General features: G+C 42.8%; 1 protein-coding gene and 1 pseudogene across 4 annotated transcripts; both read left to right on the top strand.

Annotated features, from left to right (window-relative positions):
- The first annotated feature begins 6,064 nt into the window (after positions 1–6,064).
- On the top strand, positions 6,065–16,282 carry SDP1 (Patatin-like phospholipase family protein). 3 transcript variants are annotated; one of them, XM_077363349.1, is made up of 4 exons: positions 6,065–6,190; positions 6,756–8,680; positions 9,018–9,161; positions 9,305–10,657. In XM_077363349.1, the coding sequence occupies exons 2-4, from the start codon at positions 7,262–7,264 to the stop codon at positions 10,352–10,354; spliced, it is 2,613 nt and encodes an 870-aa protein (XP_077219464.1). In that variant the 5' UTR covers positions 6,065–6,190; positions 6,756–7,261; the 3' UTR covers positions 10,355–10,657. The 3 variants fall into 3 exon arrangements, with proteins under 3 accessions (XP_077219464.1, XP_077219465.1, XP_077219463.1); XM_077363350.1 differs by lacking the exon at positions 6,065–6,190 and adding an exon at positions 15,767–16,282 and having other exon boundaries at positions 6,458–8,680; positions 9,305–10,187; XM_077363348.1 differs by lacking the exon at positions 6,065–6,190 and having other exon boundaries at positions 6,462–8,680.
- LOC143853540 (triacylglycerol lipase SDP1-like) lies at positions 12,357–15,714 on the top strand (annotated as a pseudogene). The gene is made up of 2 exons (XR_013237163.1): positions 12,357–14,729; positions 14,873–15,714. The product of XR_013237163.1 is annotated as a triacylglycerol lipase SDP1-like (transcript).
- Positions 16,283–17,059: the final 777 nt, after the last annotated feature.

Consider the following 17,059-nt stretch of genomic DNA (forward strand, 5'->3'; position numbering starts at 1 on the left):
GGTTAAGTTTTACCCACGTGTTATATCTAGTCTGGCTGGAGATGTTCTGAACGGCTTAGGATGACCAAGTTTTATTGAACTTGGGTTTTTGCAAGGGTTTGGTTTTCTGCCTGGGCCCGTTCGTGACTAGGAGTGCGCTTCCGGTCTTTGTGGAGACGAGCCGAGGAGAACCAAGCAGCGAGTACCCAAGTTTTAGTGAACTGGGTTTCTGAGACGGTTTGGTTTTTCTGCGCAGGCCCATTCCCGACCAGGAGTGCGCTCCCGGTCTTTGTGGAGACGAGCCGGGGCGAACCAAGCAGCGAGTACCCAAGTTTTAGTGAACTGGGTTTCTGAGATGGTTTGGTTTTTCTGCGCGGGCCCGTTCCCGACCAGGAGTGTGCTCCCGGTCTTTGTGGAGACGAGCCGGGGCAAACCAAGCAGCGAGAACCCAAGTTTTAGTGAACTGGGTTTCTGAGATGGTTTGGTTTTTCTGCTCGGGCCCGTTCCCGACCAGGAGTGTGCTCCCGGTCTTTGTGGAGACGAGCCGGGGTGAACCAAGCAGCGAGTACCCAAGTTTTAGTGAACTGGGTTTCTGAGATGGTTTGGGTTTTCTGCGCGGGCCCGTTCTCGACCAGGAGTGTGCTCCCGGTCTTTGTGGAGACGAGCCGGGGCGAACCAAGCAGCGAGTACCCAAGTTTTAATGAACTAGGTTTCTGGGATGGTTTGGTTTTTCTGCGCGGGACCGTTCCCGACCAGGAGTGTGCTCCCGGTCTTTGTGGAGACGAGCAGGGGCGAACCAAGCAGCGAGTACCCAAGTTTTAGTGAACTGGGTTTCTGAGATGGTTTGGTTTTTCTGCGCGGGCCCGTTCCCGACCAGGAGTGCGCTCCCGGTCTTTGTGGAGACGAGCCGGGGCGAACCAAGCAGCGAGTACTCAAGTTTTAGTGAACTGGGTTTCTGATATGATTTGGTTTTTCTGCGCGGGCCCGTTCCCGACCAGGAGTGTGCTCCCGGTCTTTGTGGAGACGAGCCGGGGCCAACCGAGCAGCGGCATGATCTGAGGAACTCAGAACTTTGCAAAGAAGCAGTAGCCTTTTTTCATTATCCACACAAGCGTAAATACAATGGCATCCACTTTTGTGTTGGCCGGCAGGCTATTGATAGTATTTTCTGAGGTCTTCGACGGGTTCAGTCACCTGGGCTTCGTCTCTCAGATCAAGTAGCTTAATCGGCAATGATTTCAATGCATCTTTGCCTTTTGAGTGCCATGGCATAGCACTCCCTGGATTGTGGTTGGTCTCCCCGGACTTCTCCCACGCCGTTTGGCGTTATGAATTTCATTTTCTGGTGATACGCTGAAGCGACTGCGCGGATTAAGTTCTGGCCGGGTCATCCCAAGATAGCGTTATAGGCCGAAGTGGCCCTCACTACTAGGAAGTTGACCATCGCGAAGGCTTGACAGGGCGGCTCTCCGACGAGGACTGGGAGTTCAATCTGTCCTTCCACTTTCACGACCTCCCCTGAGAAACCGAACAGATCGGAGTTTGCCGGCCTCAAACGGTCGTCACCTATCATCATTTTCTAGAAAGCATGATAGTACAGGATATCTGCCGAACTCCCATTGTCGACAAGGATTTTCTTCACTTCCCAGTTCACGACGAGCATAGTTAGGACCAGGGCGTCGTCGTGTGGCAGTTTCAAGTTGTCGAGATACGCATCTGAAAAGGAGATCTCATTCTCCGTCTTCATCTTTTTGCTGCATGTGTGCATGGCGTTGACTTGGCGTGCGTATGCTTTTCGAGCAGCAGATGATGTGCCCACAGCGGCCTGTCCGCCCATAATCGTGCTGATGACCCCCTTTGGCTGGGACCAGCGTGCCTCTGGTCGTGGACTGGATGGCGGGGGAGATTGATCCCGTGCAGGGGGCGGCTGTGTCCGTCGAGGGCTCCGGCCCTGGGGACTCTTCTCTCTGCGCTCTCTTCTGTGGCCATCACTTATGACATACTTTTTCAAGTATCCCCGGCCAATCAGCAGCTCGATTTCTTCCTTGAGCTGCTAGCACTCGTCTGTGTCATGCCCGTGGTCCCTGTAGAACCGACAGTACTTCGACTTGTCTCTCTTATTTTAATAGGCCACCTTACGAACTCTTCTCCCTCGGTTGCGGCCAGTATGCTTCTCCTAGAGGTGTTGAGGGGGGTGTAATTCTCTTCGCTCCTCTGCGGGGATCTTTCTCTTCTCGGGGCTTTATCATCCCTACACTGCTTGGTAGGGTTCTTGTCCTCAGAGGTTCTCCTCTAATTGGAGTCCAGGGCCGCCAGTGTCTCTTCCACTGCTATATATATTCTTCTGCTCCGGCCATTAGATCTGCCAGTGAGTACGGGTTTTGGCGAGCCACTAACTGGCGAAAATCATTAGATCTAGCGCATGCAAGGAGCGCGTTCATGGCGGCTGAGGGATCCAGATTCGGCACTTGGAGTGCCTCCATATTGAAACGGCTGACGAACACCTTTAGAGGCTCGTTGTCCTCCTGCCGCAAGGCCATCAAGGATGCCGTTGTTTTCCTTGGCCTCCGGCTGCTCATGAAGTGGCGGACCAGATTGTCCCCAAAGTCTTCAAAATTGCTGATGGAGTTCGGTTTGATCCTTGAGTACCAGTCCCGGGTCGCGCCAGTCAGTGTGGTCGGGAATGCTCTGCAGAGGAAGCCATCGGACGCGCCGTGGAGGAGCATCATCGTTCTGAACGTTTCCAAATGGTCCACAGGGTCAGTGGTCCCGTCATATTGCGGGACGGTTGGCATTTTAAACCCCCTGGGCGCCAGAGCATTCATAACATCGTCGGTGAACGGCGTTCTGCTTGAGAACGCCCTCTCAGCAGGCCGGCTCTTGTCTTTTGCCAGCTCTTTTATACGGTGGTCTATTTCTTCTATCCTTCGTAGCATTGGATCAGCTCTACGGTCTGGTCGGTCCAGTGACCTGTTTCTCTCTACCGATTGGCTCGCCGCGGAGCCGGACTGACTTTCCGGACTCCTACGATGAGGCCGGAATTTTTTCTACGGCGCGCGGTCTTCCTGGGCTCGATGCTTTCGTGCAGAGCGGGACCGCGACCTCCGGCGGTGGTGAGGCTCTGTATGGGCATGCCTGGCTCTGGAGTGTTGGACTTGTCTCGTGGAGTGGTGAGTCCGGTCTTCACCGTGGCGCGCTGACTCTCCCCTGTGGGCGTTTGACCTTTCCTGTACAGGTCGTGGAGCTTCTGGAGGATGTTGGGGAGGCGCTTGGATTAGCTGTTGGTATTGACCGATAAGGGCCGTCATCTGTTGAAAGAGAGCTTGAATTTGATCCGGAGTGGGTGCGGGATTGAGGTGTTCTGAACGAGCTGGGCTATGTTCTGCTGTAGCAGAAGTAGCCACCACCTGTGAGGCGATTCGTTCGCTCCGGGTCCTCCGAGGTAGCATGGCTCGGGTAATTCGTGCAGTTGGTACCCTAGCATTCCTCCGTCCTGCCATTTTGTATAGGGGATTCGAACAACTTTTAGTTCGCGGTCCCACGGATGGCGTCAATCTGTTAGGCCAAAAATTGGTAACAGATACGGCAGTGACATAAGGGCTGAGCTGGAGGACCCGAGGAGCCGAAATGAAGGAGCTGAGTCCTGCGGAACCGAAGTGAAGGAACTGAGTCCTGTACAAGAGCAAACGAGGTCAGAAGACCAACCCGGAGTCGTTACTCCGGACAGGCCCTTCGACACTCAAGTCAGTATGAGCAGGAGTGCAGAGCGAGTTTTCAAGAGTTGGTTGAGAAGTTATTACCCTCGATCTGAGCTCTGGAAGGCCTTTTATAGGGAGAAACCTGGGGTGGTTGGATTACCTACCCCAGGACAGGTGTCGACCTGTTATAGGTTTAAGTTTACCTACTCTTAGGTAATTACCAGACTACCCCTGGGCTGACGTTGGATTTGTGGTGGACCATCCCGGGGCCACGTGTCGACAGCTAACTGGCTGCTGTTTTTTATACCCCATCACTATTAATGGTAAGACGTATGAAGTAACTGGATTGAAGAGAATGCTAATATAAAATTACCATGTAAACCCATATTAGGGAGTGAATATAAGTCTATAATTGGCAATTGGTGTACTTCAATTAAGATAGAAGTAATGCTAGGGAAACCCATTTTATAACAAGCTAGGAGCAAATCAGTTTTTGCCACGGCATCATGAGAGACCAGCAACAGCTTAACTTAGAGGCGAAAGTCATTTTCTACTAAGATATGGATGGATTAGTGTCGGCCAATTAACATTAGGATAAGGTGAAAAGAAAGTACAAGAAATTACGCAATGTGAAACTGATATTTACACCCTTCTTTTGATAAATTCACCTCATTTCTTCTATTTTTGTTAATGTGAGCAAAGTTTTAAATTTTGGTTTCGGTACCAATTTCAGACCCCACCGAAATCCGAAATTTCAGACCAAATTTCCGAAATTTTGTAACAATTTTTTTTAAAAAAAATAAAATGACATAAAATCGAAATTTCAGACCGAAATTCCGGTCCAAAATTTGGTAAATGGCGAAATATGAAATTTCGGAAAATTTTGGTTTCGGTCCCACAAAAATTTTAAACCATGAATGTGAGGGCCTCATAATAATAAGTTACATAAGGAAATGAAAATAAAAAAACAGAGTAGCATTTGTCAAAATGTAAATATCATCTGATGCGGTCCCGGAAACCGGGATGAATCTCGTTGTTTGATAGCAGAAGCAAAAAGAAAAATTAAAAAGGAACCCTTCGATCACCATTGTAACGAATAAAATACTTCGATCGCCGTCGAAGGGGATGATATTTACTTCGATCCCATTGAAATCAAGTTTCTCAGAGTGAAATTGAAAAATACTCCTATAGGAGCTAACCCTAGCATCCAAAATGTTCTCAAAGCGAACTAAAGGCCTAAGAAACTAAACTCAACCATCCAAAAAATATAAATTAAATAAAGGGAAATGTTATCATCACTCCAGTATTTTGATGTTCGCACTCCTCACTTTATTAAAAAGTACGGTACAGCCCACACTATAGGATGATCCAAACCATCCATTAGATGGGCCACAACATAAATGGGTTGTGCCCCAAAATCATTTCCATAAGGTGATCCTAACCTCCCGATCTATAAAGGGACAAAATATTAGAGGATTGATCCTAATCCTCTATAGATAGAGTGTTAGGATCAACCTATGTAAATGATTTTTGGGGCACAACCTATTAGGCTGTGGCTCATCTAATGGACACTTTGGATCATCCTATGGTGTGGGTCATACCGTACTTTTTAATACAGTGAGGAGTGCAATCATCAAAATACGGGAGTGCTGATAACATTTCCCTAAATAAAACCTAAACACTTAGACTAAAATAAGCCTAAAATAGAAAATCCGGTAATAGGTCTATAACATATCCCTAAATTGCCTGTAACTTCCTCAAATCATATCCAAATCGCATGATAATCGAAAACCTTGCTAATGATACCATTTTGCCAAACGTAAATATCATCTCTCTATAGGTGATCAATGGTGCGGGGTTGCATTTTTCTTATTATGTACTTTAACTAGTAATGGCTAACACTTTTGGTGTACGTAGATTTTCTAAAACCGTAATTGTTGATACTCTGACATTTGGATACAAGGATTTTATAATCTAGGATTGTAAATTCTTGGATTTTACAAGCTAAGTGATTGGATTTTATAAGCTAAAGCCATGGCCTATAAATTACATTGCTGATGCAGAGCTTGCTGATTCAAGTTTGAGCTCTAAAATGAAAGGAGTCCCAAAGGCCCCTCAATGTAGATAGAGGAAAGGTAACAACTGGATGACCCCCGCCCATGGAGGGTACATTTTAGCTTGAAAATCCAGAGTTTTACAATCCTTTAATCCATGCATACAATCGGCTTTAGGGTTTAAAATGCCATAAACAAGAAACTTAAAATAGAGGGACTCCAATTATTGTAATAAAGAGTGCACAATAGAGGGACCCACCCTTTTTCTGAATATAGATAGTCTATTTGCCAATTTGGCGAGAAGATAGCCAATGTGTCAAATGCATGCTCTCTCTTTCCCGCTCTCTACCCTTATCTTTTTCTCAACAGTCAATGTATTTCCCTAAATCCAGAGAATTTGGGTCACAAAGATGGTGCTACTGCTGAATATCGGCGTCGAGAAAGTCTCTAAAATTTCTGGTACAATTGAATTTCCCCTCTATGACAAATCTATATTCTATAAGGCTGCTGATATTGGCACTACAATGTTTTTATAATTTCACTGGACCATCTTATCTTTTATCATTTAACCAGTTCTCCAAGGCCAAAAACCTGTCAGAAGATGACAAGGTAAGTTAGTGCAATTATCAAAACATGGTAGTGCCAGTATCCGTTACATCTATATTTTTTTGTTTCTGTTTATAGACCCGAGCTTGTCTTTTAGCGGACATACTGTCCCTTATCCTTTGCCATTTGCTGATTAGGATAGACGTCACCCTTTCAAATTCAGTTATCTCTCTATACCAACATCAAACCCACAAGCTTCAACTGAAACCCTAACCCTATTCTTCTATTTAATCATTCTCTATTACCTTTCTTCCCTCAATTTTGGTTTTTCCTTTTCTGAGGTCTGTTTTGCGTATTGGGTTTCCTACATCCTATTTTTTTCATTGGAATTGTTGAAAGGTTATGCGAATTTGAATTTGGACTGAAAACCCTAGCTAGATTTGGGGCAAAAACCTGAATTTTTTTTTTTTTTTTTCAGCTTTGGGGGAGGTTCTCTGATATCAAGGTTTGATTTTCTTCTTTTTTCTTTCATACTAAGCAATACCCATTTCTTAAATTAGCTGGACAACCCATTTTTTTCATGATGTTGTGAGATTTTATAGGCTTTAGGATTTGGGCTAAATTTCTGTATTGGATTTGGTGCAAGTAATTCTTTGGCTCTTCTTCACTTCTATTTCCTGAACTTTGGTGAAATTTGGGTTGGGGAGAAAACTCATTTTCTCTTCAAATTTGTAGAGGTATTATGTGAAATCAAGGTTCTAGGTCAAAACCCTAACCCTTTTTTGTGTTTTGACAAAATTTGTCCCTATCTTTTCCATAATCATTGAGAGGCTATTTGAATTCCCTTTCGTGGAGACAACCCATTTCCTGATTGAGGAGAAATCGATTCTCGTAGTGTTTAAATTGTAGTATTCCTCTATATATTTGTTCAGATATCTTGTAAGTTAGATCTAGGGCATAAAATTATCCCAGGCTTGTGAAGAAATGGATATTAGTAACGAAGCTAGTATCGATTCATTCCTGATTGGTCCTTCCACTATTGTGGGGCGGACGATTGCATTTAGGGTCTTATTTTGCAAGTCAATGGAGCATGTTAGGCATCAGATGTTGCATTTTCTGTGGAATTTGCTTTGTAGATCTAGGGACTACTTGATCCCATTCATTTCCTGGTTTCATCCAAGGAACCCACAAGGGATTCTAGCGATGGTAACATTGATAGCTTTCCTTTTGAAGCGATACACGAATGTGAGATTGAGGGCAGAGTCTGCCTATAGGAGGAAATTCTGGAGAAATATGATGAGGAGTGCCGTGACTTTTGAGGAGTGGTCTCATGCTGCTAAGATGCTCGATAAAGAGACTCCAAAAATGCACGAATCGGACCTTTATGATGAAGAATTAGTGAGGAATAAGCTCCAAGAGCTTAGGCACCGGCGCCAGGAAGGATCGTTGAGAGATATAGTCTTTTGTATGCGTGCTGATCTAGTTAGAAATTTGGGTAACATGTGCAACCCCGAGCTTCACAAGGGGAGGCTTCAAGTGCCCAAGCTTATAAAGGAATACATAAATGAAGTTTCGACCCAACTGAGAATGGTCTGCGATTCCGATTCCGAGGAGTTGCTTTTGGAAGAGAAACTTGTGTTTATGCACGAAACGAGGCATGCTTTTGGGAGGACGGCATTGCTGCTGAGTGGAGGTGCATCAATGGGGGCTTTTCACGTGGGTGTGGTGAAGACATTAGTAGAAAACAAGCTTCTGCCTCGGATAATTGCGGGTTCTAGCGTTGGTTCCATTATGTGTTCGGTAGTCGCCACGAGGTCCTGGCCTGAGCTTGAGAGTTTTTTTGAGGACAATTGGCATTCTTTGCAGTTTTTTGATCAGATGGGTGGGATTTTTGCCGTGGTTAAGAGGATTGTGACACAAGGGGCTGTTCATGAGATTGGGCAATTGCAGAGATTGTTGAGGAATCTCATTAGTAATTTGACATTTCAAGAGGCATATGACATGACGGGTCGGGTTCTTGGTATCACAGTTTGCTCCCCAAGGAAGCACGAACCTCCTAGATGCCTTAACTACTTGACATCGCCGCACGTTGTTATATGGAGCGCGGTCACTGCGTCTTGTGCTTTTCCTGGCCTATTCGAGGCTCAGGAGCTGATGGCTAAGGATAGAAGCGGAAAGATTGTTCCTTTTCTTGCACCTTTTCAGGTGGGTCCTGAGGAGGTGTCTGGTAGTTCGGTGCGCAGGTGGAGGGATGGTAGTTTGGAGAGTGATTTGCCCATGATGCAGCTCAAGGAGTTATTCAATGTCAATCATTTCATCGTTAGTCAGGCAAATCCTCATATAGCACCATTCTTGAGGTTGAAGGAGCTCGTTAGAGCTTATGGAGGAAACTTCGCTGCAAAGGTATGGTATTTAATTGGCTTAAGCTTTGATTTTCATGCTTTTATCATTTCTTCTGCTCCAGTTTGTCTTGTGAGATATATTCTGAGCTTTAGAAAAGTTACATTTTGTGTTAATTATCATTTTGGATATATGCCAGTCCTTGTCCTAATGTCTATAAATTCTAATGCCATGTTTAGCCATCTGTTCCCATAATCCTGTGTCTATGGAACATAATTTCTAGGATGTTTGGGTTTTAGCGCTTCCTTTTTTTTTTTGACATTTTTTTCTGAATGGCGCTTCCTTTTTTAAACATTTTTTTAACACTATGGATATGCTTGATGACTTTTAAATTCTGCAGCTTGCTCATCTTATGGAGATGGAGGTCAAACATAGATGCAATCAGATATTGGAACTCGGTTTTCCTATGGGGGGGCTTGCCAAACTGTTTGCTCAAGAATGGGAAGGTGATGTCACTGTTGTTATGCCTGCTACTCTGGCTCAGGTAGATCCCAAATCACTTTTGGTTCTATTGTATACAAACTTCTGAATTTTATATTGTCTGGCTTGGTATATTTAGGTTGATTGGAAATAATCTTTTAAGTAGGTTGACAATTTTTTTTCTTCATTTGTCTTTTCTATTGTCAGTATTCGAAGATTATACAGAATCCATCTCACGTGGAGCTTCAAAAGGCTGCAAATCAGGGTAGACGATGCACTTGGGAAAAGCTATCTGCCATAAAAGCCAACTGTGGTATCGAACTTTCCTTGGACGAGTGTGTTGCTCTTCTCAACCACATGCGTAGGCTCAAAAGGAGTGCCGAGAGGGCTGCGGCTTCACACGGACTGGCTAGCACTGTTAGGTTCAGTGCTTCTAGAAGGATCCCTTCGTGGAACTGCATTGCACGAGAAAACTCTTCAGGGTCACTTGAAGAAGATGTTACAGATATTGCAGCTTCATTTCATCAAGCAGGTGGTGGGCCACCCCCCCGTAATTTGCGGTTATACCGTAATTTACACGACGAAAGTGATAGTGAGTCGGAAAGTGTAGACCTTAATTCGTGGACTAGGTCAGGTGGCCCTTTAATGAGGACAACATCAGCAAACAAGTTTATTCATTTTGTTCAGAATTTAGATGTTGATACAGAGTTGAACAAGACATGGGCTAGGGAAGAAGTCTTGCAACATGTAAATGCAGATGAGATCGAAGTTTTAACAGTTCCTTCCAACTCTGTTGTGATTCAAATGGTTGGTAAGGAACCTTATTATAACAACTCAAGGGTAACAACCCCAGATAGAAGTTCAGAAAACACAGACTCTGAGTCACGGGATATTGATCATAAAGTTCCTGTGACAGCATCTAGCATTATGGTCTCTGAAGGTGATCTTTTGCAAGCCGAAAGGATTCATAATGGGATTGTTTTCAATGTTGTGAAGAAGGAAGATCTAACGATGTCTAATAGGGTTTCTGAGTCTGAGCAATACCATGGTTCTTCTCATTGTCCAGTCGCGGAGTGTGTGCAAGTTGAATGTCTTGGGAAGGAAATGGAAATTTACAATGCCAGTTCCTCTTCTGATTGTGGTGATGATGATGTGCCCATCTTGAATTGCTTTGAAGAGACAGCTTCCCATTGTAATACCCTAGATCATTCTGTATCAGATGATAGTAATGGTGATGGTGTCATAAGTGAAAGCTGAAAACATCTATCGAGTGATGGGGTTGATCTGAGTACTTATTGACACAAGAATGTAGTTAGAGTACCCCTCAATAAAAATACCAAAGTTAGCATAGGTCATACTATTACCAGAGACTACTTCAAATTCTCGATACTGCACACCAACAGAATGGCATGGAGAAGCTCAGCTGTGATGTTTATGTTGACACTTGTAAAGTTTCCAATTCTAAAGTGAATTTCCCCCATGCAATGGGTACTTCATGGTTGTATTAATGTCATTGTCACATTCATATTAATTACTTCAAAACTGCCTTTCTGAATTAAAGTTTCTTCATGTAACTTACGGGATTGGCTTACAGATTCTCTTCTCTTGGTATGTGTACATTTGTGATGGAGGCATTCTTGTATATGTTGTCATGATAAAGCTTTCAAGATATGCTATTACCGCATTGTTTTGTATTTCATAACTCATTTATCTATTTCTTCAAGCATGCTTCTTGTTAGGAAAGCAACAATCTTGCACATTGCAAGACCTTGGAAACTTTATATCGGGGAATGCTCTTTTCTTTAATACCAAGCCATATTTTCATACTTAAGTCTATTTTCCCATCTCTGTGTTCTAGCAGTTTCGGAATTATATAAGGGTGCCTTACTCCATTTCACTTACTGAAGTTAAAAATGTTTCATATGTTTATCACACTCCTAGCTTACACATGTTTTTGGGGTAACACGGGGATTGGTAGATTATCATGTGCTCCCTTGCATAAATATTGAAGGTAAAGCAACATAGAGGTTGAAACAAATATGATGAACTAGTACAAATTCTCAGCAACCCTCCCATGGTGGTATGCTGGCATCAAGAAGCATAACCTTAGTATTTCTGTTTCTTTCTATTAGTAAGACGGATTTCGTGTTTCTATGACATTGCACAGGAGAAATTTACTGAATCCACACTGTAACTTGCTGCATGTATAATTTGTCTTTGTAGCATCTTGTTGTAGTTGGATTCATTCTTTCCATTTAATACATTGTGAATGCATTTTTCGTTTCCATGTATAAGTAGTCTATAGAACACTTTAGGGTAAGCTCTAAAGTGATCTTGTGCACCCACATCTTTTCTGGTTTTTAAGATACCATTATTCTTCACTTGTAGAACTTAAATCATCTTCGAAGCCTGGTGGTTGTTGCTACCTATAGTGCTCTTGAATATCCTACTTGCTAAAAGCATCTTGAAATGAGGTGTCAGTTCATGTTCTATTCCTGGCGTAAGAATGGAAACGGTAATAGGTCTTTCTAGTTTATGTTTGGATGCATGTGATGCCTTCATATATCAGAAAATAGAAGAGTTGGTTCTAGCCGGCTTTGAGGGGCAGTCTTTTAAAACTAAAGAGGATGAGAAGTACTTGCTTTATGTGAGCATTCATTTCTGTTACCTCTTTGCTTTTATGTAGTCATTTCAGCTGGCTAGACACTTCTATTTGGCTCTTCCTTTCTGAGTAGAACGTTGTTAGCAGCACACAAAGAGTTATTAATGCTTAAGTATTCCTGTTTTCTTGTCCAGTTCCAAAGCATAATAACTGATGCCCAGAGATCGGATTAAGCAATTAGGTGGTTAAGAAAATCATTTTGCACTCCCAATATGCTCTAGTTCTCTGGATGGTAAGTCACATAAAAATATCTGTGATTAGTTCGCTTTCTAGTTTGCTATGACCTGCTTGAATTTCATCTGTTCTTAATTTTTTATTTTTATTTTTTTTTTGAATTTGGGACCTTTTGAAAATGTTGCAGCACAACTTGTTACCCTACGCTACCCTCCTTAAAACTGATGGTGTGTAGGCTCGAGATTTCATTATTGGGCTCTCTGATAACATAGGGCTTGAGAGCATTTGGATGCAAGAATTGTGTCTGCATCTGTTGCAGCGCACACACTTACTTATTTAGGCATTTCTGTTAAAAACCAAAGTTGTAGATAGTTGTTCCATTGGACAAGAATATGCAGGCCCTTGAAAGGTGAGGGCATCAATATGGGATGGGGAAATCAACATATCTGGGAAACCGGTAGTGGAAGCAAACTTGAAACGAGAGTGAATGAGAGTACGAGAGTTCTTCGGACAACGGGAGCCCTCACCAGGACTTATGATTCTTGGAAACTCCATATGTGAAGGGACTTGCAGATGTGGATATAGGATAGGAAGCTTAAAAGATGTCTATCTAGATATCCTTGCAGCGGGCTACTCTGTACTTGAAGCCCTCCAATCGCTAGAAATCCATCGCGATTGCTGCAGAAAAAGCCTAATCCTTCTTGGTAACGACAAAAGTTTAAGTAATTCTCCCAGGTCCTCGCCAAGAAGTTTCCGAGGGTATGACTACGGATCGGGAAATGAAGAGAAGTTCAGGCAGGAACCTCAATGGAGTCGACAACCACAGTACAAAAGAAACCGTTGGAGAGGCTCTGGACTGCAGATTTATCCTCAAGCTGAGGATTGGAAGTGCACAGCTTGCAGATATTATAACTCTGGCAGACAAAATTACTGTAGAAAATGCCAACGGAATTAAGAAGAAGAAATTGGAGGAGTAGAAACAATCCGAGAATCTAGGAGGATGGAGGAAAATAACTCAGAAAGTACCTGTGAAAGGAACTATCCGGAAATAGTAATTTCCGGAAAAGAGGTCGAGGAACACATGTGACTCCTTAAGAACTGCCTGATGGGGATCATGAAGGATAATACATGGCAGCTTGTGAAGCTGTGGCATTGGGCTAGAAGAGCATGTAATCTCCCTCAGCTTCCAAAACCTCATGTAATCAGTCAATTGGAAGTTCAATTGGAAGTTCTATTCACATTCCAATCAGAGAAACAAGCGGTAGTGGTACTTAGACGAGGAGGCGAGGCATTGGGAGGGGATATTGAATCCCTCCAAACATGGAACCCAGCCATGCACAATGGAGCTAAAACTATGTACTTAAGATTTCATGACATTCCATTACATGCGTGGACCCTATCTATGGTTGAAGCTCTGGGTAAGTTTTTTGGGCAGGTTCTGCAAGTCCAATTATCAAGGAGCCATGAACACTGCATGGCCTATGCTTTTGCCTAGGTGCTCTCAGCACAATGGAGGTTTTTATCACCTTTTATTAAAATGAGACTGAAGAATAAAATCTTCTTAATTTCTATGACAGTCATATCCATTGAGGACAACATTAATGGAGAGAACCTTAATGACCAACTGTAGTTGGGGCATGCAGCGAATGCACAAGAAGTGGAAGACCATAATTGTGAGATGCCCGAGGAAAAAATGGCCGCCGATAAGGATAAAAAAGGGAAAAAAAAGGATTTCGCAACCGGAGAGGTTTGGATTGGTGGATATTGATTTCAAATTTGAAAATAGAGAAGATGGACCGTTGGATATTGATTTCAAATTTGAAACTAGCGAAGATGAGGCAGAAACATCGCTGGCAGGCATGTTGTGGCCTAGGCAGGCGATGGCCAATGAATGTCGACTACCTGCAAAGACGTCTAATGGAGAATTTAATGCAGGGACAAATATCAACAATAGGTTTTTAGCCAGAAGGAAGGATGCGAAGAAAAAGATTATAGAAAATATAATAATCGCAAAGTCCCGGGGAAAGATAGCGTCTCCCAGTGCAAGACTCAAGATAATCACCATAAAGATTTTCGGGCAGCTGGGAAAAGACCTTTTTTTAATCGCGTAACACATGGCGGTCATGACAGGCCCACGATGAGGCATATGAAAAGCTTTCGTATCAAAAGCGCCTCGTACATGCGGCACGCATGTGGGCGTGATAAATACTCAAAGTATTTATTGGCTGCAGATAAAGAGAGGAATACCTCTATATATAAACAAAAGGAGGGAAGGAGAAGGGAGAGGCTTGAAGGTATAGAAAAAATAGAGAGACTCGCCTCTGCTATTCTTCACCTTTTACACAACTATAAGATGGCAATGGACTCTTCATCCTCCGACAGTGTGATCAGGGAAAGAGACTTTAAAAGAAAAAATAAGGTGGATACGGAAGAAGAGACGAGAGGTGTGAGCTGAAAAAACCAAGAAGAATGGGAGGAAAGGAAAGATGAAAAAGGAAAGGTCACCAGCAAGAGGGGAAATAGCATAGGCTTATTTAGACCTTCAGTGGAAATTTTATTGGAGGCGGCAAAGGGTAAAGAGGGCGAAATAGAAGCCCCTGACATGCAAAAGAAATATAACAGGTATATGTGTTCCAATGCACCATCTTCCTTTCTTCAGAAAGCAGCGAGATGGAAGTCAAACATAGATACAATCAGATATTGGAACTCGGTTTTCCCTTGGGGGGGCTTGCCAAACTGTTTGCTCAAGAATGGGAAGGTGATGTCACTGTTGTTATGCCCGCTACGCTGGCTCAGGTAGATCCTAAATCACTTTTGGTTCCATTATATACAAACTTCTAAATTTTATATTTTCTAGCTTGGTATATTTAGGTTGATCGGAAATAATCTTCAAGGTAGGTTGACAACTTTTCTTTTTCCTTCGTCTTTTCTATTGTCAGTGTTCGAAGATTATCCAGAATCCATCTCATCTGGAACTTCAAAAGGCTGCAAATCAGGGTAGGCGATGCACTTGGGAAAAGCTGTCTGCCATAAAAGCCAACTGTGGTGTCGAACTTTCCTTGGACGAGTGTGTTGCCCTTCTCAACCACATGCGCAGTCTCAATAGGAGTGCCGAGAGGGCCTCGGCTTCACAACATGGACTAGCTAGCACTGTCAGGTTCAGTGCTTCTAGAAGGATCCCTTCATGGAATTGCATTGCACGAGAAAACTCATCAGGGTCACTTGAAGAAGATGTTACAGATATTGCAGCTTCATTTCATCAAGCAGGTGGTCCCATGGGTGGGCCACCCGGCCGAAGTTTGCGGTTATACCGTAATTTACACGATGGTAGTGATAGTGAGTTGGAAAGTGTGGACCTTAATTCTTGGAAGTTGGACTAGGTCAGGTGGCCCTTTAATGAGGACAACATCGGCAAACAAGTTTATTCATTTTGTTCAGAATCTGGATGTTGATACAAAGTTGAACAAAACATGGGCTAGGGAAGAAGTCCTACAACATGCAAATGCGGATGAGATCGAAGTTTTAACAGTTCCTTCCAACTCTATTTTGATTCAAATGGTTGGGAAGGAACCTTATTATAACAATTCAAGGGTAACAACCCCAGATGGAAGTTCAGAAAACATACTCTGAGTCACGGGACATTGGTCATAAAGTTCCTGTGACAGCATCTAGCATTATGGTTTCTGAAAATTATCTTTTGCAAGCCGAAAGGATTCATAATGGGATTGTTTTCAATGTTGTGAAGAAGGAAGATCTAACGATGTCTAATAGGGTTTCTGAGTCTGAACAATATCATGGTGGTTCTCCTTGTCCAGTCGCTGAGTGCGTGCAAGTTGAATGTCTTGGGAAGGAAATGGAAACCTACAATGCCAGTTCCTCCTCTGATTGTGGTGATGATGATGGGCCCATCTTGAATTGCTTTGATGAGACAGCTTCCCATTGTAATAACCTAGATCATTCTGTGGCAGATGATAGTAATGGTGATGGTGCCATAAGTGAAAGCTGAAAACCTCTATTGTGTGAGGGTTTGATCTGAGTGCTTATTGAAACAAGAATGCAGTAAGAGTACCCTTCAATAAAAATACAAAAGTTAGCATAGGTCATACTTCAAATTCTCGACACTGCACACCCACAGAATGGCATGGAGCAGCTCAGCTGTGATGTTTAGTTTCACACTGTAAAGTTTCCAATTCTAAATTCTATACGTGGGAGCAGTTTGTTTTGGCATCAGCTTCCTGAAGTGAATTTCCCCCGTGCTATGTGTACTTCATGGTTGTATTAATATCACTGCCACATTCATATGAATTACTTAAAAAAATGCTTGTCTGGATTAAAGCTTCTTCCTGTAACATACGGGATTGGCTTACAGATCCACTTCTCATGGTATGTGTACATGTGTGATGGAGGCATTCTCTCTCTTTTTTGCATGATAAAGCTTTCAAGATATGCTATTTCCACATTGTTTTGTGTTTCATAACTCATTTATTTATGTCTTCAAGCATGCTTTTCATTAGGAAAGCAACAATCTTACACATTGCATGACCTTGGAAACTTTATATTAGGGAATGCTTTCTCTACAACCAAGCCATATTTTCTTACCGAGTTCTATTTTTCTATCTCTGTGTTCTAGCTGTTTTGGAATTATAAGGGTGCCTCACTGCATTTCACTTTTCAGTACTGTAGTTAAAAATGTTTTATATGTATATCATGCTCCTTGCTTACACATGTTTTAGAGGGTAACGTGGGGATTGGTAGACGATCAAGTGCTTCCTTGCATAAATATTGAAGATAAAGCAACATAATAGAGGTTCGGACAAATACGAAGAACTACTTCAAATTCTCAGCAATCACCATGGTGGCATGCTGGCATCAAGAAGCAGAACCTTAGTATTTCTGTCCATTAGTAGGATAAATTTCGCCTTTCTATGACATTGCACTGGAGAATTTTACTGAATCCACATTGTTAACTCGTGGCATGTATAATTTGTCTTTGTAGTAGCTTTGTTGTGCCTGGATTCATTCTTTCCATTTAATACACACATCTGAATTGTAGCAGTGTTGCTCTACTATGTATAATTATTATTATTATTATTATGTTTTTTTTTTTTTTTTGAATAGGTAAGCTG

The sequence above is a fragment of the Tasmannia lanceolata genome, unplaced genomic scaffold, assembly GCF_043159265.1.
Source record: "Tasmannia lanceolata isolate RefF3 unplaced genomic scaffold, GAP_Taslan_0.1 ptg000019l, whole genome shotgun sequence".
Classification (NCBI taxonomy): Eukaryota; Viridiplantae; Streptophyta; class Magnoliopsida; order Canellales; family Winteraceae; genus Tasmannia; species Tasmannia lanceolata.

Bases quoted from the DNA above. Each gene is read 5' to 3' on its own strand.
- SDP1 (XM_077363350.1), top strand. From the start codon at position 7,262: ATGGATATTAGTAACGAAGCTAGTATCGATTCATTCCTGATTGGTCCT. The intron at 9,162-9,304 runs GTAGATCCCAAA...TTCTATTGTCAG, and splicing joins TGCCTGCTACTCTGGCTCAG to TATTCGAAGATTATACAGAA. The intron at 10,188-15,766 runs GTCTTGGGAAGG...AGTGCGTGCAAG, and splicing joins GGAGTGTGTGCAAGTTGAAT to TTGAATGTCTTGGGAAGGAA.